Source organism: Strigops habroptila, chromosome 1 (genome assembly GCF_004027225.2).
Source record: "Strigops habroptila isolate Jane chromosome 1, bStrHab1.2.pri, whole genome shotgun sequence".
Taxonomy (NCBI): Eukaryota; Metazoa; Chordata; class Aves; order Psittaciformes; family Psittacidae; genus Strigops; species Strigops habroptila.
In genome coordinates, this window is record NC_044277.2 from 120668558 (window position 1) to 120691057 (window position 22500).

General features: G+C 42.8%; 2 protein-coding genes across 3 annotated transcripts in view; both read left to right on the forward strand.

Annotated features, from left to right (window-relative positions):
* The first annotated feature begins 641 nt into the window (after positions 1-641).
* On the forward strand, positions 642-22426 carry CLDN12 (claudin 12). 2 transcript variants are annotated; one of them, XR_003990800.1, is made up of 5 exons: positions 642-820; positions 3422-3489; positions 5401-7951; positions 14593-14597; positions 22411-22426. XR_003990800.1 is itself a non-coding variant. In XM_030481315.1 (3 exons), exon 3 carries the CDS (start codon positions 5423-5425, stop codon positions 6158-6160), a length of 738 nt encoding a protein of 245 aa, XP_030337175.1. In that variant the 5' UTR covers positions 642-820; positions 3422-3489; positions 5401-5422; the 3' UTR covers positions 6161-9382. The 2 variants fall into 2 exon arrangements, 1 of the variants encoding a protein (XP_030337175.1); XM_030481315.1 differs by lacking the exons at positions 14593-14597; positions 22411-22426 and having other exon boundaries at positions 5401-9382.
* The window catches only part of LOC115606051 (pituitary tumor-transforming gene 1 protein-interacting protein-like), a 30447-nt gene continuing 29983 nt past the window's right edge, over positions 22037-22500 (forward strand). Inside the window, exon 1 of the mRNA XM_030481331.1 lies at positions 22037-22219. Coding sequence (XP_030337191.1) covers positions 22102-22219 — 118 coding nt within the window. The 5' untranslated portion in view covers positions 22037-22101. The remainder of the gene's footprint in view (positions 22220-22500) is intronic.

Genomic DNA, 22500 nt, shown 5'->3' on the forward strand with positions numbered 1-22500 from the left:
TTTTGATGCAGCCTGGGATACGGTTGGCTTTCTGGGCTGCAAGCGCACACTGAAGCTGGCTCATGTTCAGTTTCTCATCAACCAACACCCCCAAGTCCTTCTCTGCAGGGCTGCTCTGAATCTCTTCTCTGTCCAACCTGTTGCTGTGCCTGGGATTGCCCTGACCCAGGTGTAGGACCTTGCACTTGGCTTGGTTAAACTTCATAAGGTTGGCATCGGCCCACCTTACGAGCGTGTCAGGGTCCCTCTGGATGGCAGACTTCACCAAACCCTGTTTTTCTAAATTTTGTTAAAGCAGTCACTGGGAAGAAAGGTGTGATTTCTCATAATCCAAGTCTATTATCATTTAGTATTGGTTCTCATTCCAATTTTCCTCTAATTTTACTGTGTTTGGGGCTAGTGTATTTTCACCAAACGTAAGTATGGGCTGCTAACGTTTATTTTATAGTTGAATATAATGTGGGTTTGTCAGATTTCTTGAATACTGGTCTAATCTTACACATAAATGGGGGGGGGGGGGGGAATGTGTGTTCCCAGCACCGCGCCCCCCAGCCGCGGGGTGCGTGCGGACCGCGGCCCCGCCGGCAGCGGAACACGCCTCCTGCAGGAGCCGCCCCGCGCACCGAGCACCGCCCCGCGGGGGACGCCGGGAGTTGCAGTGCGGACGCGGGGGCTGGCGCTGCGGCGGAGCCGGGTTAAACGCACAGCCCCGCCGCGGCCTCCCGAGGGCCTAAGGGGAGAGGTGGCCCCGGCGGGCGCAGGTCGGGCAGCGCCGCGGTGATGGTGCCTGCGCTGCGTGTCCCCGTGCCCTGACAGGAAGGTGAGCGCCGGAGCGGGCATGGGGGTGGCGGCGGCTGCCGGGCCGTGAAGGGGCTGCTGGGCCGGCCCGGTCCGCCGCTGCTGAGGGGGCTTCGCTGCCGTTAGGCGCGTTGCGGCGGCGGTGAATTCTGCGTCTCGTCCCGGTTGGCAGCGCGACGGGTCGGGCGCACGCTCTCCCGGTGGTGCTCGGCGTGTGCCGGGCAGGCAGGGCAGCAGCCGAGCCCCTCGGGGGGAGGTGTGTGTTTTCCGCTTCGGCCTCGGCTGTCGTCATCTGTTTTTCCCCAAATCAGCTGGAACCCGTGCGGCAGGTCATGCTTGAAAACGCTAATGTATTAACTAGGAATGCTAATTCTAGTCCTGTGCGTCTGGATTTAATTTTAATAGGAGTTTTGTAGGACTTGGAACTGTGTGATGGATTTCCAGAAGGAGAAAAAACGACTGGTGGCACTGATTCTGTGTCAGTTATTTCCAGTTATCTCGAAACAGGGTAGCTGTTGGTCTCCAGTTGCAGGTGGTCAGTTGTACAAAACTCATGGTGGTTTTTTTAAACTGATAACACTGTTGTGGATAGTTAGAGAATGTGTTTGTTTATAAATTGTTCTTGCTATGATCTCTCTTCTGCAGAGCTTTACAGAACAGTGGTGTTCTTCTCAGGGCTATGCAAGGGAGCAGAGTTGGCTTTACCTGTCACTGAATTATGTCTCTAGTAAATGCCTTTTTTTTAGGTTGTGGGCACTTAATGATCTACCAGGTTTTAACCAGCTTCAGCAAGCACCTCTTGTTACAGCCTTGTAGATCTTTAAAATAGGAGCTGTGGCAAAATATGTCCCTGAAGTGGTATTAGGATTGGTAACTGTGGTGGATCAGATACAAAAGCCTTGAATAGTAAAGCTGTAAGATCGCTGGGATGTAAAAAGCTTGAGTCTAGAGTCTAAGGCAAGACAGGATTTCATCTGTCCTGGCCAGAGTGTGCTTTCTTCCCTTGGACAGCTGGTTCAGAAGTGACTGAGGTCCCTACCTGTGCAGTACCACCAGTGATAGAGAATAAAGTCAGATGGACTAAACAGAGGAAGAGAAAAGAAACTCCCATGTCTGTAGAAATGGAGGACTTTCAAGAGTTGGATGTTGTAGAATATTCCATGCCTGCTCTGTGTCTGTTTATTACAACACCTGCTGGCCACAGTTTTCATCATTTAATGGGAGGGACTCCTGGGCAGGGCAAGGCTCCCTTTCTGACAGGTTTGTTTGCCAGTACTAATTTTCTACTTAATTATGGTTGTTAATGAGCACTGGCTGGTATTTTGGGGTGTGACCCTGCAGAGGGAGATCTGCATGTTTATCTTGGCTTCAGTTGCTACTAAATGCACAGAAAGCTTGAAATTGCTGAGAAATACTAGTGACTAAAAAGCTGCTCCAAGCTGTGCAGTAATACTTTTTTGAGACCCAAACTCAAAAAAACCCCAGAAGAATAAAACACTCAGCTCTGCTGCTTCTCCAAATGCAGTTGAGTGTGTTGCTGCTGACCTCTGCAGCCCTGCATAGTTAGTGTCCCCAGATTGCTGTGTTTACTCATAGCAGTCTTGGCTGATTAAGCTGGCAGTGGAAATCCCGTGTGATGCTTGTTTTGGTTGTATCTCCGTTTCTGTGTCTTACATGCAATATCATTCATATTGGAGGACACCAGACTTTGAAATTCACTTTCTCATTTAGTGAAAGATTTGGGTTGCATGAGTCTGTGCTGTCCCTCTTGCCTGGATGGTTTGATAGAAGAAATTCTTCGATGTTGCACTCAAGGAGACTACGCATATATGAATGTTAGATTATTTCAGGGTTAGATATAGGTCATTTAAGATAAATTCAATGTCCTTGTACATGTTAGTACAGCACACTCACCTTTAGGTTGTAGCTCTTAACAGCCGCATAATGGCTGACGCTGTCCAGTAGAAAAGCCATTTTCCTATTATGACCTGCAGAGTTGCTCTTGGGACTCAGTGGTGTGGATCTCAGATATGAGTGTAGAGACTCCACAAAAAAGAATCCTTTGTCTTCCTCTGGAAAAGCTGGACAGCCATTGAAAAGGCATCATCAGTACTTCCTTTGTGTAGAAGCCAGGAAGGATTAGAGAACCACAAGTATATAAACAGTTCAGAGCCTGTGTTTTGTTCTCTGACATTAAAAAAAATAATTGCATCCCTTCCTCCCTGCTGTTTAAGTGAAGCCTGGAACCTGACATCTGAAATAATAATTTTATGTGACTTGGTACGTTTGGGGGTTTATTTTGCTAGAAACGTAAAACCAAGGATATGAAAACCTCCATGTCTTGGAACACCCATGAGAAAGGGAGCTGTTTGCACCCTTCTTATCTGTTCCATAAAGACGGAGATAAGTAGGTAGAAAGAGAACGTGCTCTGGGGAAGGGAAAAAAAAATGTAGTTTGAGCTTTGTTTTTTAAATAAGAGGAAATTGTAGAAACGTGCTGAAGTCAGCCTAATGTGAGCATATCTGAGATTCCTTATTTCCGAATTACAATGTAAACACCGTTCTTTGAAACAAGCGCTTGAAACAAATGTGATGCTGACTCTGTCCTTGTTCTGTTTCCTAGATCCAGTAACACCTTTCTTCCTACTTCGAGAAGCTGCTAAGGTTTCTCTTGATTTGAAAACACTGCTGGTAAGTGCCACTGGATCAATCTTAATTAAGACAACATCTATTTTGTTACTGATGTGATGGGGGATTTGTAACTGAAGCTATAATTACAGCTATAAAGCTAGCAGCATTTGCAACATGGGACAATATTCCCCTGGATGGAGTGATCATGGATAACTTACCTACAAATTCACTTTCCCTTGGTACCTCTAATGGGAAAATGAGCTGTTTTCTATGTCTTCCCTAACCCAAAAGAACACAAAAAAACCCCAGCAAAACCCAGCCAAAATCCCCCCCCCTTGGTGCATCTACCAGGAACAGTCAGCAAAAATAAAGTATGCAGGGTGGTCTAAACATGCCTGGCAACCATAGGATGAACTAGAGACTAAAGTCTTCTGTCTGTGTAACTGGTACAGCAGAGATAATAGAAAAATACAAACTTCCCTGTGCTGTCCTAAGTCCTGGCAGTGTAGTCCTTGCCATAGCTATACCTTGGTGACATAGAAGCAAAGAAAATACCCCCTTTCTTCTCTTCCACCCTCTTGTATTAGAGAATATGGATGAACCTCACATCTCTTCTTGCCCACCCTGCATTAACTCTGCCCAGATTTTCATAATCTACCTTTGCAAATGAATTTGCACAAACCATGGGTTTCTGAAAATGGTCACTCCTGTGCTTATTTCAGCTGCTTCCAGTATATGTGGAAATTCCTCATCTGAAAAATTCCCTGGGCATTTGATGTTTGCAGGTGTAGAATGATAGTAAGGGATCAGATCCCAGTTCTATATGGTTGCAACCATGTCTGTAACCTTTATGAGATACAGATGTTCAGGTATTTGTGTATGCATTAGGTCGAACTTCTGGTACCTAAAGAATTGTTTGTGACTTTAAACAAATAAGCACGGTGCAGTATAATGATTTGGAAGAAATTTCAGTAGAAGTTTGAATGAATGGCACTTGGTGAGAATTTTTAAAGTACTTTCTCATTTTTAGGTACTATAATTTTTAGTGTCTTGCTTCAAGTACACTCTGGGGTTGATGCTCATTGCCTGTTATGTATTAGGCTTCTTTAAAGTATGTCAAACACCCAGAGGAGGGGATTACTCAAATTGAGTCTTTTTAAAAGACTCATCACTGAGACTGTTTCCTGGGATCCCTCCAGGTAAGAGACTATACTGGGTATGCAGACAAGGGTTATATTGAAAAGGAAGCAGTATTCTTTAACACTTGTTTTGAAGAGGAAAATGTGACTCCTGAAAAGCTGTCTGTTTTCTGGAATTGTTCATGTGATTGGACAGCTGATTTTGAGAGGCAGAAGTAGTGTGGAAGAGCTGTTAATTGCTTTTGGAAAAGTCATAGTACGTTAATCAGCAGTCTTCTCTGCTACTTTGCAGCTGTCATCAACAATTTGGTCTATATATAATGTGTATATCTGTGTACGTATCCATTCCTTGTCCAGTCTAACCATGTTGCATTTAAGCAATGCTTTTTTAAGGTAGGACTGAACGTGCACTCTGACATTACATCTGGGCTAAAGAGGGAGCTGCCAGTTGAGGAGAGGTGAGCTGCTTAAATCACACTCACTCAGTGATTCACTTTCTCCACCTGGGCTCTGTAACAAAGTCCACACAGTGACACAAGATGAAAGGCTATATAGAATTACATGTTCAAGTGCTCCTTTTGGATCTTGAACAGAGTGAATTTAGCAGTCTGTCAACTGAGCAATCCTAACAGTCCATGAAAGAATCTGATGTTTCATTAAAGCATGAACTTGGTAGTGCTACCTCTGCATAAGGGTGTAAGGCAAAGAACATGCCAGAGAGTTACTGCCTACTAGCTGCCATACAAGTCTATTAACCTGGGACAAGTCAATGGTAGTCCCATGTCTGTAAATTTTCACTTACTGACTTTTTTTTCCTTCTTCTTCACTGCAGGAAACTACTTCTGTGGGCAAGCATGGGCTGCCGGGATGTTCATGCAGCGACCGTCCTGGCCTTCCTCAGTGGAACCGCCTCAGTAGCTGGACTCCTTGCAGCAGTTCTTCTTCCAAACTGGAGGCAGATGAGACTGTACACTTTCAACAAGAATGAGAGGAACGTGACAGTTTACACTGGACTTTGGATTAAGTGTGCTCGCTTTGATGGGAGCAGAGACTGTGTGATATATGACCCACAGTGGTACACTGCTGTTGATCAACTGGATTTGCGTGTTCTTCAGTTTGCCCTTCCACTGAGTATGTTAACTGCTGTCTCAGCTCTGTTTCTCTGCTTGATTGGCATGTGTAACACAGCCTTTGTATCGACCGTGCCAAACGTCAAACTGGCCAAATGCCTTGTGAACAGTGCAGGTTGCCACCTCGTGGCTGGCCTTTTGTTTCTGCTTGCCTGTGCCATTTGCCTCACTCCATCAATCTGGGTCATTTTTTATAACAACTATCTGAATAGAAAATACGAGCCTATCTTTAGCTTTGACATCTCTGTGTTTATTGCCATTGCCAGTGCTGGTGGTCTGTTTTTCACTTCCATTATGCTGTTTTTGTGGTACTGTGCATGTAAAAGTCTACCTTCTCCTTTCTGGCAGCCCCTCTATTCCCATGCCCCTAGCATGCACAGCTATGCCTCCCAGCCGTATTCTGCACGCTCTCGCCTCTCTGCCATGGAAATTGACATTCCTGTTGTGACACATGCAACTTAAGAAGACAAACTCTTGGAAGCCAAGTTCTTGTGCTCATTCAAACCATGAAAATTACAGGCTTGATTCTCTCTGCTGCCTTGTGCTGAGAATAATAATTTGTAAAGTCAAGTTTCCCAAGATGCAAAGCAATGGAGCCACGAGTTTAGCAAGCCTGTTGCTGTTCTCGTGTGTTGCTTCCCGACCAACTTCTTTTTTTTTAACTCTGAGCTCACTACAGACAAAATTGCTACTAATCCTGGGACATTACACTAACAATAGCACCTGTTCCGTCCTTCTGCTTACTGAGATCAAAGCAGGTTTGAACCTCTTTGCTGTTCGATAAGTTATTGTTAGATTCTTGTCCCATTAGAGCCTCATAGGTGGACCCTTGCACCCCTGCATCATCCAAATGCAGCCAGTGGAATTGGGTGCAGGGAGTTCAGAGTTTCGTTTTCATCTAGACACACATATTTTAAGATGTGATGTCTGAAAAGGGTATTTGGCAGACTAATCCAGTTCTGTAGCATTCTTTGTTTTCCACTGCACACACAAAAAGCTACCTGCTTACAAACTTCTGTAATAGAATTAGTGTCAAATTACCCTTTATTTTCAAAGTAGCTATCAGAAGATATAAAACTGATTTAAGTAATAATGTTGTTCTGTACTGTAATAGCATTTTGTGAATTGCTGGAGGCTAGAAACTTTTTTGTGATTTTTATTTCTAGTCTTTTTTACTAAGTTAGCAAATTCACTGGATCTATTTTGTGATTAAAACAAAAACCACTTGTATTTTAAAAATTCTGTTTAGAAGCTTGAATATTTTATTTGAAGGCCATCTTAAAGGTGGATTTTCAAGTAGGCTTTCAAGTATTACTTGGTTCTGGAGAGAAATGTCCAGAAAATGGACAAAATGGCAAAATGGATTAGGAGAACCATGAAGAATTCTGAAAGCTATGAAAGATTCTTTTGGAGCACTGTACACAAGCTATAACAACATCTCTCTAGGAGGGGGATTATAACCCTGGGGAGAGATTTTTAAATCCAGATTTTTATTTTTTTTTTTTAATGTATATACAAGTAACAATGAGCTTGTGTATTTTTCAGAGTTGTTCTTTATGGTTGTTGGACTTTTCATGCTGTAGCTGATTTAATTACCGATTAAGACTTAACCTTTTCAGCCTTGTTTTTCGACGCCTTTCAAGTTGAGCTATTTTAAAATCCAGTTATTTCCTGTGCTGCCACCTCACAAGTGGAGAAAGTTTCCCATTCGTATTTGCTGTAAGATGGGGTTTTGAATAACTTGTGAGTTTCACCTTGTAGCTCTGCAAGGATGAGGAAGGATTATAAATTCCCAATCTGGGATGTCTTTGAGTCATATTTTTTTCCTTCTGAAATGCAAAGCAAGTCAGCCCTAAGGATCGAAGCTTTTCAGAAATTACCTGGAAGTTTTATGACAGTGAGTTAAAGAGTGTTATAATTAAGGCAAGTATTTGATTTGCTCAGATTTTGGCGAATTGAGATCTTGTGTTGAAGACGTCATTCCAGTAAGGAAAGTTATTTTGATTGGTGGCATTCTGGAGCTTAGCGGATATTTGTGTTTCATTAATCTCAGAACTAATTTGCATTGTTAAAAAAAAACCAAAACCAAAAAATCCCAGAATTCTTAAATTCCAGTTCTGTAAACTCACCCAAGGCCCTGAAAGTCAATTTGTTTCCTTTTCCATGCATTAAAAATGGGAACAAATGCTGTGCTGGGCAAATCTTGTTCTGTTACAATCTGTGCAATAACAGTGTATTAAGAGGAATCATTGTGTGGAGCAGGGGTTTCACTGAGTGAGGAAGCTGATCCGTGTCATAAATCCCCATCATAGTCAGGAAAGTGACAGGCCTTTTGGACCGAGTGCTTGATTAAATTGCAGTCTAAGGAGTTAACACTGTAGATGATAAAGAGCACTCGAGGACACAGGCCTCTAAGGTTACATGAATTTAATACCCTTTTAGGTTTATGACTCATGATGTTAGATGAAGTATCTTTTTTCTTTCTTTTAATCAAATCATGACTTGTATGGGATTAGAACATACATAATGACACGCAAGTCAGTTGTTTCTTCAAAACTGAGCTTTGCTTTACAGTTACTTTGGTTGTTGCTGTTTCAGCTGCCCATATCCTTCGATGCTTTGTCAGGTCAAAGCAAAGGAACCGCTGGTTTGTGATTTCATGTCCGCTTGCTTCCCCATCGCTCTGGTGTCTCTTCTTTGTGCCTTGCTTACATTATGAGTTACAGTCAGTGCCTGGTATGCTTTTTGAATTTACAAAGCATTTTGATCATTTTGGAGGGACGAGGGATACATCTCTCGGTAATTTTAAAAGGAGCTGAATCTTCAGTATCTCCAAAGCAAGAAAGGCAGCCTGGCAAACTGATGTTTTCTACAAGAGAGTAAATGCAGCCAGTGTTTTGTTCTGTACACTTTAAATAGCACATGTCTCTGACAGCTCTTTTGTATTCTGACTTTGATTTTTATGCACTAAACTTTCAATCCATACTTGCTGCTGCCTCAGCTGATAACTTGTTGCTTTGAAAATTGTCTTTCCAGAAGTCTGAGATAGAGCCAAGTTATGGAAAGTGGGGATCCAAAAGTTAGTGGATTCCAGCATAGTTTTCAGTTAAGGTCATATTTATCAAAAAGACTGTTGCATCCCATTGTATCACTGGAGCACAGCTGGGTTTCTTTGAACAGTGCTGTTAATGTGAGTTTCTGCTGGATCCCAAGTGAAATTAACTGGAAGTGCTGTGCTTTATTTCTCCTCCTTTACAGAAAGAGGTGGCCAACCTGTGACACTTGAGCTGAGTGCCACTTCAGCATTTCTCTTGCTAAAGTTACCATTGTGCCCAGCGGCAGGGCTTGGGAGTGATCTGGGATCTGGGGAGCAGGACCCATGTCTCCTGCATGTGTCTCCACCAGGGACCAGCTGCTGTGAGTGGTTAGCAGCCCTGCCACTGACCAGCTGCTCTTTCCTGGGCACTGTGCTGTGTACAGGACAGGCCACTCTGGGCCTTGAACACAGGAAGAGGTTTATTTGTGGCTCATGCAGTCAGAGGTTGGGTGCTCTGGGATTACAGGAACCTGTATTTTTTTTCTCAAGGAATTTCTGTCCAACTTCTTAAGTTGTGTTTAATTACAGTGTTGGTTCTTTTTATGTGAAACAAGATATGTATTTTTAATAAAACATTCTCATACAAATGGAGGTGATTTTGATTAATTTTGTGGAAAACAGTAACTGCTAGAATATCAAAGCTTTCCTGTTATGGTACTGATTGCTGAACTGTTTCAGATGCCTTAACGGGCTTAACATGCCTATATCACATGTATACTGCAATTTAACTCCTTAATTTTATAGGACTCCTGCTTTAAACAGACAAACAAAAAACAACCAAACCAAAAAACCCCAACCCTTCTGGCACCTTCTGAAAGCTTGACTATTTATAATTTACTTTTCGTAAGCTAGTCCTAGCAAATTCTAAGATTCCTTTCCCCTTTAAAAGAGGGAGAGTGATTTCCCTTAATCTAGAGTCTTCCTTTTCTCTGCTGTGGATGGGATGCACGCTGGGAGCCAGGATCTTTCAGCCCCACAGAAGAGCCAAATTATTGGCGTGACATGGAGAAGAGCGCAGTCCTCACCCTGCGCCCACAGCCCTGTCTCTTTTCCTGTGTCAGTTCTGCCACTCATACAGCCATCACTTAACGAGTGCAACTTGCTAACCCAGCTGGAGCTCCTGAGCTGGGTTATTTTCTTCCTACTCTGGTAAGATTTGCGCTGTGTTAGTGTCACACAAAGGCAGTGGCGGCATTAGCCATCCTCCTGCCCTCTCTCCTCTGCTGTGCCTTCTGTGCTCTCAGCTGGAGAATGCTACGGCTTTCTGTGTGAAAGCTGTTTGAGCATCCCAGGGCCAGTCCAGGTTAGTGATGCTTCATTTCTGTTGTGTGCTGCTCCTGGCAACTGCAGCTCAGCAGCATTATGGTGACTCAGTACTGAGCCTTTCCCTTTGATCATTAGAAATGCAGATGCTATGGTGCAAGTTCACAAATCAACCTGGATTATTTATGCAGAATATAGTAAGACTTGCTGGTAATTCCTCTAGACTTCTAGTATTCTAAACTGGCATTCTAGTAAGTTGGTTTTTTATCTGTTTGGAGAAGTAATGTCTATATAAGAACAATTCTCATGGAGTATGCACAGGGAGTATAAAGCAGTTATTGCTGTACAACAACTCGTGGGGTGGAAAAATGATTTTATATTCTCTGCTGTTGTGGGTTCATTTCCTTCTTTGCTGTCGCTTTCAGACAGGCCTCCTGTCTCCAAGCGCTGGTATAACGCAGGAACTAGTTGGGTATTAGCATAAATATTGGGATGCAGAGAACCCAATTTCTCCCAAAGCATCAGAGTGCCTTATTTTTTTCATATTAAAATTCCTAAAAAAACTGCCCCACATATTTGTGCCCATTGAAAACAACTCTTTTCTCCTTTTTATTTCACAGGAATTGGGTTCACAGATGAGGTTCAGCAGGTATGTAATGTTACTTATCCCTTCATGTGTCTACTGAGCAGGCAGGTAACACACCTCAGAAGCAGCATAAGCTGCTTTTTGTATGTTTTTTGTTGTACTGCTGCATCAGCATTCATCGAGCTGGACACACAGAGGCCTCGTCAAAGGGTAAGAGGGTGGTTTCTGATTTCAACACTGCTTTTTATGTGTGTTCCAAACAGCCAACTTGCTCATTCAGGTATTAGGCTTCTAGGGATGGGGGCTTTGCCTTTTGGGTTAGTGTAACAGCTGCAAGGGCATGTAAAGGCTGAGCCCAGGGCAGTAGAAATTGTGGTGAGCTGGAGGGTGTGAATGGTTAAGGCTGTTTGGAGGAGAGAGACCAGAAAGCTGGACTTCAAGAGCAGGGTAGTTGTCCTAATTTCTGTTCTAACAAAGAGAAAAATAGGTTATTTAAGCTCTAAGTATTTGAACAACTTCAAAGCACCAAAGACTCCCAGGATATGATAAGCAAACTTTGAAAACACAGCGTATGAGTACTGCCTAAGAGTATGTGTCCTTGGGAACCACAGATGTTGGTCCAAGTGCTGAGCACCACTTCCTAGCTACGTGCCATGCCAGAAGCTTCTCTGTAGCCAGTGCTACCGCAGGTGGCATTTTAGCACCAAAGCCTGGCAGTCGCCAGTCTTTCTGTAGTCTCGCTACCCTGTATTACAGCACTTCCACCAGTTAGGGGGTCTGTAACCATTAATACTGCCCTAGTTTTCTTCCCAAAGCCACAACATATAAAGACATATATAAGACATTTACAAATTCACATTGGATTTTAAATAAATACTCACAGTTATGCCAAAAAGAAGCCTTTCCTAAAATGGGTCCTGTACGTATTTTAACTTACTGCAGACACTTTCTGACCTGCTATTCAGAAGGCTTCAGCATGTGAATTTGTTTTTTTGGTTTTTTTTGATGGGCTTAAGCAGATACAGACTGCTGTGTGGATGAAATCCCATTTTCTTGCTGCTTTTGTTCTTTATCTGCTTCGTTTATTTAGTTTTCAGCCTCCCCCGTGCCTAATCTGGTTTGCCTCCTGGTCACAAGCTCTACTGCCAACACAAGGCAGGCAGTGGGAATATGTGAGCAGAAGCAGAAGGGCAAGATGGCATCCTTAGGTTGATTCCTCATTAAGTCTCCCTCTCAGACCTTTGTTTTCTCATTTACTGAGCAATTTACATAAGAAGGACTGTGTTCATTTGATTTTTTAAGGTGGGTTGTGTTTATCAATTGTAAAAGTTGTTGGAAAAATGCTGCATTTTGAGAAAAACACAACATTAGCAAGGCAAAAAATCATGTTTCAAAATATTTCAAAGTTTGTTCCCTTTTCATTTCATCCTAATTTACTCAGTAGAAGAAGGTATGGCAAGGAAAAAAGATAATGAAGCCTAAAGAGCTGACTTTTGAATTGAATGTGAAGATTACACTGCTTTAAAATATGCATGTCTTAAGAAATCTTAATGATATTAGTAAGGAAAAGAGCTGGGGTTTTAATGGCTAAATACTGCCAGATATTAAGATATTTGCATCAGTTTATAAATTAATCCAAATGGTTTAGTATTATTTCTCTTTGAAGACTCAGCATCATGCATCAGCATTATTCCACTGTTTTGACTCCTTATCAAAGTATGATATGTGTCAAAGTATGCTGATTTTATCAGCAATGATAAAATGCTCAGGTTCTTTCTATTGCTGTGCTAAGGTGCTATACAGGTGGGTTGGATTTCCTGGCCAAAGTGTCACCTTGGGAAGCAGCTGGCAAGGAATTACATTCTCACAAAATAGGCTCAATAGGAAGGCTTTTTTTTACAGTACAGCTGCCTGTTCTGCTTGATTCAATTATACATCTCCCAGAGAAGGCCTTGAGAACACAGGCTCAATCATCAACAACAATATTCCTTTCTGTTCTTTCTTAGGCTTTGGTGCAGGCACCTTCGTATTTAACTTGCCATCTGCAACTCTGATCAAATGCTGTTGAGCTCCGCAACTGCAGAGGTGAGCATGTTTCCCTTGCAAATAATCCAGACAGTCAGCTTAACAACTGGGGAGGACCTGGTTCTGCAACCTTGGTGGTACATAGGCAGCCACATGTGAATCGAGTCATAGAATACCAGGTTGGAAGCAACCTCAAGGATCATCTGGTCCAACCTGTCTTGGCAAAGCATGGCCTAGACTAGATGTCCCAGCACCCTGTCCAGCTGAATCTTAAAAGCGTCCAACGTTAGGGAATCCACCACTTCCTTGGGGAGATTATTCCAATGGCAGATTGTTCTCAGTCTGAAAAATTTTCCTCGTGTCCAGTCATGAGGTTTCTGGCATTGCGGCTTAGCAAGCGGGGAGGTGCTAGTGGGGGTCCCGGCAGTGCTTTTGTCAGCTGCTGCTGGGTTACAGAGTTCATCATTCATTATGGTACATCAGTTCCAGTTAGTTTGCATGTACACTTTCAAATGCCATGTGGCTGCACCTTAATCAGCCAAGGAGGTGTGAGAACCTTGAGAACAACTAATCTTAGTGGCTGATGCCTGTATGCCTCACTTGAGGAGTCATCTGAGAGCTGTAATTCTCTCAGGCTCCCACCACTAATCTGCTTAGAGCTCTTGTAGGAGGTCTTGAACACTGGGCAGAACAGAATTTGCTTGGACTAGATTTCACTACTTATGGTAAGATTCAAACACATCACAGACTTTCTGGTTTAAAGCACAGGAACTGAACTCAGAAAGGTCTTATTAGATAGGTAACATGAAAACAATGAAATTTGATGAAATATGACTCTGAGCTGCTTGTGTATGCATACTGAAGTACAAAAACCCCTGTAGCTCTGCAGTTTGACTCTTGAGTCAGCTAAGTAAAGTACCAAAGTTCAGATTTCTCTCCAGGAGGCACCTTTTACAAGATAATGTCTCAAGCAACCCCTTCTTATTTTTCCAGGGCACTAGAGATGGCATGAGGTTCTGCAGAAGCTTGTGTGTGGTCTATCACAGATAACACAGCCTATGACTAGATTTGCTTGAATACTATTGTAAGTTAGTGAACTAAAATTGATCGTGCTTCCTGGGTTGGTTCTGAAAACTATTTTTTCTCACAGCTGCTTTTACAATGTTTTACATTTCATTATTGATAATTAATCCTCTACTGTAGCAACTTAACACATTTTCTTTGGTTTATTTCTGTGCCCAGCTGTCACAACTTTCTCCTAACAGGAATAAACACAAGTTCCTAATGTCTGAAAGCTATTAATCTGTTTTCTTGAGCTCTTAAAGTTCCCTATATGGCTTAAAGTGATAATTATATTTCCAGAAAATATTGTCTGTGTCCAACCACCATGCATATTATGTCTCTTGCTGCATAAGTGCATAACTGTGGCTGAACATAAAGAAGGGAGAATGCAGCAGAAGGGAGAACTTTCTTTTCCTTTGGTGCAGACATGGAGGAAAGCACCAGAAATTTGGACATCAGGTTTAAACTGAAAATCCCCATTTGATATATGATCCAGTCATGAACAAATCCCACTGTCTAGAAAGAAATGATCTGTAAATCAAAACAATGATTTGATCATAGTTGTTTTGAAAATGTCCAGTGTATAAAGGCATACATTTGTAAACTCCTGAATTCTCAATATCACAGACCCCTACCACAAGCAAGGAGATTTGGGCAGGATGCTGTGTCCACTGGAACACTTGTAACACTACACAACACTTGCAATGGTACTGCTTTCTGAAACAGTAGTTCTCTGCTTTGGATAATGCCAGTGAGTCTATATTGTGAGACTAACTAAGATGGTAATTAATACTAACTTCTCTGTATCTTCACTTCTCCAAAGGAGCAAGATATAAGTACTTGCTACAGTCAGGATTCCAGGTTAAGTAATTCTGGGATGTGTGCTGGAATAATATATTCCTACTTTTAAATAGAGGAATTTTAGAAAAGATTCCTTTTCTGCTGTGGTGTAGAACCAGTATTGCACAAAATTCCTGGAAAATAACTAGACACAGATAGTACTTTCATAGCTATATAGCATTCTGAACCAAATCTGAGTCTGTAGGAGGGGTAAGAAAAGTTGGAAGTGCTGACAAGCCAGGAAATACACTAACTAATAAATTAACAATAAATTAAAAGATCCAGTGTCCAACAGAAACAGTATGTTAACTCATCTAATATAAACTGTGAAATGCCAAGAGACAATCTGGTCCCCTCATAGTTTAGAGAATGGACTAAATAAAAGCAGCTGTGTGGGTAAATACTTCTCCCATGCTTTGGCATGAAATTGTTAGTTGATCTTTATCAGTTTTAACAAAAAAAAAAATAAATCTTTCAGATGTTAGATAAGGCCTGGGAAATAGCAGTCCAGGGGTATTTTCTGTCAGTTTGTTAAGCCAATAGCTTAAATCAAGTGGAGTTATTCATTGCTGGAGTGCAACAGGACCCTTGTTTTGTTGGGCTGCTCCATTTTGTGACTCTCCTGTTTACCCTACCCCAATTGACTGTAGCTCTACAATGTCCCTCTTGTCCAGCTATGACTGAGGAGATTTAATAAGGCAAAGCCAATGATAAATACTAAACATGCAGTCGTCTCATTATATTAATTCATTCTGAGGGAGAAAGGCAGAATCTTGGAAACATATTTCTCTAGAGAGCAAGAGCAATTTTAAACAGCAGAAAGCAAAGCAGCGTGATCTGTATGGCATTATAGCTATGTTCCCAGGGAAAGTCTGTGCCCAGTTAAACCACATGACAGAAGGCAACCCACAGGAAATCACAAGTTGCCTATCTTATTTCACAGCTGGATGAATGCTGTTCAGCATGGCTTTCAATTACAGAGGTGCTGTGGCAAGAGCTGTGGAATTTAAGTTTTATGTGAGGCATACGGATGAAAGTCAAGTCGTCCTTTAGTTATAATTGTGGTATAGCTGGGTCTTAGGGATGTCCCTGTCTCCACACTCACTGCTCTAAATTCATTAAGTCCCTGGGTGGTCCAGGAACTCCTCAGCTAGTGTCTGCACAGAAGAGACACTCAACTGATAAAGACAAGGTGACAGACCCGGTTCCTCAACACCTCCAGAACGAAGGATCTGTCTAACTCTTGCGGGAGATCAGCTGGGGATTTCAGACAGACCTGAGGATTCCTCCCAGGCAGCTCCCACTGTTCCAAGACCAATTTCTATGCCTAAATGTGTCATTTAACCTCCTGAGCGAAGAATATGGCCCTTCTAGAGACTTCTGGTGGTAGTAGTTCCTGCTGCAGAACTGACCAGATTGCACACAGGTAAGATGCTTGTAAAAGTCTGTAGAAGCTGCTCCTGTAGATGCAGAAATGGCCACACAGGACAGTCTTTTTGCACATAGTTAACACAGTAAGATGTTTTAGTTTAAAATACCTATAGTAATGAATAATGCATGTGCTGAAGAAGCTACAAAGATCAGGGGCCAGCTGGGGTGTGAGAACTGAGCAGAGAAGCTGTTAGGGTGGTCTCATCTGATCCAGTGACTCCTGTTGCTAACCAGATTGCAACCACCCAGCCTGTGCGGGAAATCCGAACAGCATCCTATGCCAAGGTCCAAATCATTATTTTTTTTTAAATAAACACTGATGATTTTTTGTGCAACACTGCTCGGCCAAAAAACAAATCAGCCCTTTCATCCAAGAAATGCTGCATTTAACAATTAGTCTTTGTCTAGATAAGTCCAATGGTTTTCAAAGTAAATTTGTTAGCCCTTCTAGAAGTGATCAATTCAGTACATATTATATTAGGAAATTCATTGCTCTACCTTGTTTGAAACACTAGAGAAGACTAAATGTTAACAGCTGTTTACGCATTGCCAGATTTTACTGAAATACAAGTTCTGAAGCACTTATTTTGGTCACAGTAGTATTACAATAAATGCGACAAGAGACTCTAATTCAATTTGGCTGTGATTCAGTACTATTAATCATTCTGCAAAACAGTGCACATAGCAGTGTTATTCACAACTATTCCTTTTCCAAAAAAAACCTCACATGTAACACGAACTGTGAAAGTCAGAAGGCAAAAATTTTCATATATGCCTTTACTGATGAGACTGACATTTTTATATCTCAGTACAGTCACAAGATAATTGAGTAATTATGTAGATGCTCTTTAAACAGTCTGTTTAGTCCCTAAGTGTTTGGTCACCTGAGTATTGTGCAATGAAAACCAAAGAAAATCAGTTGCTACTTACCACCACCCTTAGCAGAGATACTGCGCTCATCCTGTATATTCCCCTAGGTTCCCTCTTTGCAAACCCAAAATCACCATGGGTGCAAATCTTATTTCCATGACAGCAAGGGCCCACATCAATTGAGAAGACTAACTTTAACTGTCCCAGCAGTATTCTGCTGATTATGTCTGAATTTATTAAGACCACTTAACAGCCAATTTAATCCCTGGTTTAATCTCAGGTTTGCCTGGAAGATGAAATTGGGCCATTTATAGCAAAATTGCAAAACCTTGAAGTATATCACTTCGCCTCTATACTGCATTGTTCTGCTCCCTGCAAATATCTATTCTCTGTCTATTTGCAGGACTGGAGCTCATCTGTTTATGATACCACTTCTAATTACTAGGATTTCTAGGAGTCCTGTTTCAGTGAAGATTATTTATGGAAGGGTGGTTATTATAAAACAGAAGGCGGATATTGAACTGGAAGATCTAATTTTCTTTATTTGACCTTTAGAAATAGCCTGAACTCATGGCTCTATAAAATTGCACTATTAATACTTTGACTTTTATGAACATAGTTGTAAGAGCCATTTTATTAAAATCTCAAAATGCTCTTAAGGATGACTATATGAAGGTGCACATTCTTATTCAGCAGATTTGCTCCCTGTAACTATTTAATCACAGTTAGTACCCCACTTTAGTGAAGTACCAGACCTCACATATACCCTCTTGCATGACTTCAACATGCAAAAGCCTTAATATGAAGCTAACATGCATTTAAGATGGTCCTGCAACTGAGTAGAAAAAAAGGGTGGTTTTTCTTCTTCCTTGGGATATTAGTTGTGTCCTCACAATTCCTCCTCTGCTGTGCCAGCACAAGAATTTGGTCCCCTGCTCAGTGACCCAGATAGGGTATCACTGATGTAGCTGAATGAGACAAAGAAGTACAAATCTTTTAAATTCAGTTAGGCTTTGTGGTCTTGTAATAGATGACATTGAAAAAGTAGGATATTGTAATAGATGACAGTAAGAAAGTATCTTGGGTAAATGTTTCATGATAACCAGCCAGAACTGGACTAGTGGTAGTTGGCTTGACGACGGGACTTTCCAAACTTGAAGTTCAGCCAAAGGACAAGGTGATGAAGAGGAAGACGATGAAGAAATGACCACCAGGGGTCCGAAAGACCACTACCATAATAGAGTGCGCATGCGGGAAGAATAATCTAGAAATATGATGTCATGTATAAGTAACTTCATAAATATGCATGTAATGTAATGAATATGTATGATTAACAACGATATAATCACAGTTTATTTGATGCTTGGAGGGGACACAATAGGAGGAGCTATACCCCGTGTTCCCTGGCGCCGCAATAAAGAATACCTGCTTGTCAACTTAAAACTTTGTTGGCGAGTTCTTAACGAGTTCTACGAATCACTGAAAAACAAACTTTCAGCTGCATCAGTTCACTATAGAACTGCAGAAATGTTTTTATTCATATATCACAGTGTTTGCTGGATGCACGAACAAGCATTCAGGGAGAGAGAAGTACAGACTGCTTTTTGTGGGAACATTGATCTAAGTACGCACCAAATTGCAACCTGAAGATACTTTCACACTCTGCCCAGCCACAAACTAACAAAACCCTTTTTGAACAATGTATTGCCGATGTAAAACACCTTTTACCAGGGCCTACGTCCATAAGCTCAACACAGCAAAGGAAAAAAAGTGACATTCTAATCACTTGTATGACTTCCCAGCTGAATTATTTACGCATATTGTAATCAGGCTAGCTGGGTAAACTCATTCACAGTGATGAAGTAATACTGTCATTAAGGGAATCAACTGACACACGCAGGCTTTGTAACTCGTATGTCAGCTCTGAGATTGTTAGCACTGGTAATAATAAAAAATAAACCTGCTAATAAAAAGAAGACAAGACTTCAGCCCAATCTGTTCTTTGTTCAGCTACGTGATGAATGGCTCATTCAGCTGTTCTGTCACAAGGGAGGAGCTGGAGCAGAGATGAGGAAAAGGGGCCAGAGCTGCTGCAGCAAATGAATATGTAGAAACATTGTTCAAAACCCCAGGCAGCATCTACAGAGCTGGTAGAAAAATCCTTGTTACCATTTGAAATGAATATGGAATTATGATAGAAAAAAAGTAAAATCTGTTGAAGTTCTGAGATTTTGTTTGTAATCTTAATACATACTGCTTGTTCCAAACCCAGTTTCTTGGTAGATCACTTTTTCATGTCTTCTACACTCCATTTCCTGGGAATTTATGTCTCCTGAGGGAGTGGCTACCTAATCAGGGGAAAAAAGTGATTAATTACTGTAGGTATAGCCATTATTCCCCCTCCAGGAATAACAAAGCTAGATCAGAGAAGGTGGATGTAACCATACTTCCAAAGACCTCTCAGCAAATTCTTTCCTTTCCTCCCCTCTCCAATAACTCTTTTCTCCAGCTAAAAGATGCTTCCTTTAGAACAACCACGCTAGAAGCAACTCAAGGTAAAATCACAAACCCTGGCTTGGAATTTGAGCTGGTTTTTGAAAAGTCATTCTTCACTGAATACATAAAACCACGCAAAACTAAGACACAAAAAATTAGCTAGACGACTTCCCCTCTGCCTCAAACACAGTTCAGTACATTTAAGGAAAATCATGTGGAATATAACATCAGCTTTTGTGAAAAAGAAATATAATAAGAACAGCTATATAAAGTCATTTCAAGGGCATTTTAGCTCAATATCTGGCCTAAAATGGCAGTCAACAACAGAGGCATAAAGAAGAATGTCAGAATAAAGCAATCGTATGATGCATCTTCCTTGGCAATTGCACAGAGCTTCTGGCAGCGTGGTTCAGAGACTTTCTGAACCAGAGGTGATCTCATGGTATGTAATAATTGTTAACAGACGTATAATGGAAAAAATAATCCAATCTTTTTGGACTAATTAAACTTTTAGCATCCTTAATATCCAAAGACAGAACTTCACAATTTAGCTACACTTTAAGCACTTTATTTTCTTCTAAATACTTTGTTTTTAATCTTCTACTTGATAGTTCTGCTCAATGCCCTCTAGATCTTGCCTTAGGAAAGACAGTAATTCTGTGTTCACTTTTTCTGTGCCACTCACAATGTTACACGTCCCCATGGCATGCCTCCTTAGCTATAGTCTATTGAATTGTAACTATCCATTTAAACAAGTCCTTATCTCTGGTAGTCTTTGTCACTCATCCATGTGTCTTTACTATTCCAAGAGTGCACTCCAAGTGACTCAAGAATACAGAAACAAGAAAAAAAGAAGTGTTTCAGAGCATAAAGATTTACAGACATGTGGCAAAACCTGGTCTTCAGATGTCTCTGCTCATTGCAGAGGGGTAGAACTAGATGACCTTTAAAGGTCCCTTCCAACCCAAACCATTCATGATTCTATGATTCAGCCAGCTGAAGAAGGCTGAAGTAATGAGTCAGTATTGTCCTACATTAAGCTCATGTAAGAACATCTTTGTTTCCATATGCCCCATACACCCACACTTTGGCTTTATTTTTCTCCCTGAAGATTGAGAGCGCTGCTGGCGAAAATCCAAAGATGATATAGGCAAGATGAAATGTAAATAATTTTTTAATGCACAGGTTGAAACTTAAATTTAAGGTAAGGGCACCTGTCAATGAGCCCCTTCTGAACTGTTAAATCTCTCACAGAGCCATCCTGGTGCGATACAGCACTCTGTGAGCTTTGAAGGCCAACAGCCTTTGGACCAAGAATTTGTTCCCTCTAATTTTATGCACTGGCCTAAGTCACCAGAGTTACTAGCAGTTATCTTCATTCCCTCTGAACTGTTTCCTGGAGCTACTCATCATTTACTGTATGGGATTTTAGGGAGATTAATCTCTGCAGTGAGATGAATCAAGTGTCTAAAGTTAGATAGGATGGTAAGGTCAAGCACTGTGAAGAACATCCATTGTATTCCTTGTTAAGGCTCAAGTGCGTTTGCACAAGATCTGCTCCCCCTATGCCTGCAAACTAACTGCAATATTTCCAATAATAACAATGGTATAATTACACAAGACTAATAAAAGTAGTCTAAATGCTACCATCATTGAGATGGAAGGTCACAAGCAACTGGAGTCACTGCTGCCTGAAACAGTGCCGTACTGGGAGGAGTGTTCACTTCCTTACTTAAGACAGAGTCATTCAGCACTAAAAAAGAACTCTGTTGATTGCCCAGTATCAAACTTCCCATTCCTGAACACGATCACAGAAAAGCTAACGAAGTTCAGCTACAGGATCATTTAATCAAAGCAAGGTTGGCTGTCAAAGCATGGTAAGGTATCTCACTTCACTGGTCATTAAGGACTTGATTCAGTGCCTAACCACATTTGTGTAGGGGTATTATGATGCCCAAAGTTTCCCACATGTCCTTACCCTGCCCTCTCCGAGGGTTTGGGGTCTGTTTCTTTCATTCATGTGTTGTATCTTGCAGTCTTGTCTGGGTGTTTTGCATACCCCCAAGCACTGCAAAGGCCCTAAGAAGGTGGGTCACTATGGGGAAACAACAATCTCTGGGAATGTCATGGCAAGTTTTTGCATTTGTCTCCATCACTTTATTCCTTTCTCTGGCCAGCCCTGACTTGGGGATGCTTTTGCTGGCCCTGTTGGCTTTGGCAGCCTGCTGGCCACCCTCACTGAGAACCACCACCAGCAAGCAGGAGACAGGGCAAGGGCTCCTCGCCACCTCCCTGCCCTCACAGGGACTGAAGGAGTCCACACAACAAGGGAAAGAAAAGAGAGGGTCAAAGCCAACGAACAATAAGCCTTGAGGGAGCGGGAATTGGCCTGTGTATCACAGAGCGGAGCCTACAAACGGCTCTGACTCGCTGCCACTGCTCGGGCCTCGCACAGATGCGCCACAGGGACGCAGACACCACAGGCACGGCCACCGCGGGCCGCACGCACCGGGAGCTCGCCGGAAGTCAAACACCCCGCCCTCAGCGCCTGCGGGGCCGAGACACCGACCTCTGACCCCACCTCAGCCCCGCCGGGCACCGCGCTACCTCCGCCCGCCACACGCTCTGACCAGCCCCTTCCCTTCCCCTGACCCCGCCCCGTTGGCGGCCATTGGCGCCTGCGCGGGGTTGGGTCCTGGCGCGAGCGCGGCCGCAGGGCTGCTGTGTGCGGCGATGGAGGCGCGGCGGCGGCTGTGGCCGTTGTGGCTGCAGGGCTTGGCGCTGCTGTGGGGCAGCGCCGGCATGGGGCTGGCGCAGCCCAGCACCACCGCTCCGCCACCACCGGCGCAGGGTAAGGAGAGGTGGGGAGCCGCGGGGCAGCGGGGAGCCGTTGCCTTCCTCCCAACTGAGGGGCTCGCCCGCGGGTGCGGGCTGTGGGGCCTTCCCGGGGTGTGTTCTCTCTGGAGCAGGGCTGTGGGGGGCACGGCGGGAGGGAGGCAGACGCTCGCCCCGAGGCCCGCAGGTGCCGAGCTCCTCATGGAGAGCTGGTGGAGCTCGGGGGCTTGCCGCGACCCGGCGCAGGCTGGTTCCGGTGTTCCGGCTGCACCTTTCACCAGGCTCCAGTGGGACGGG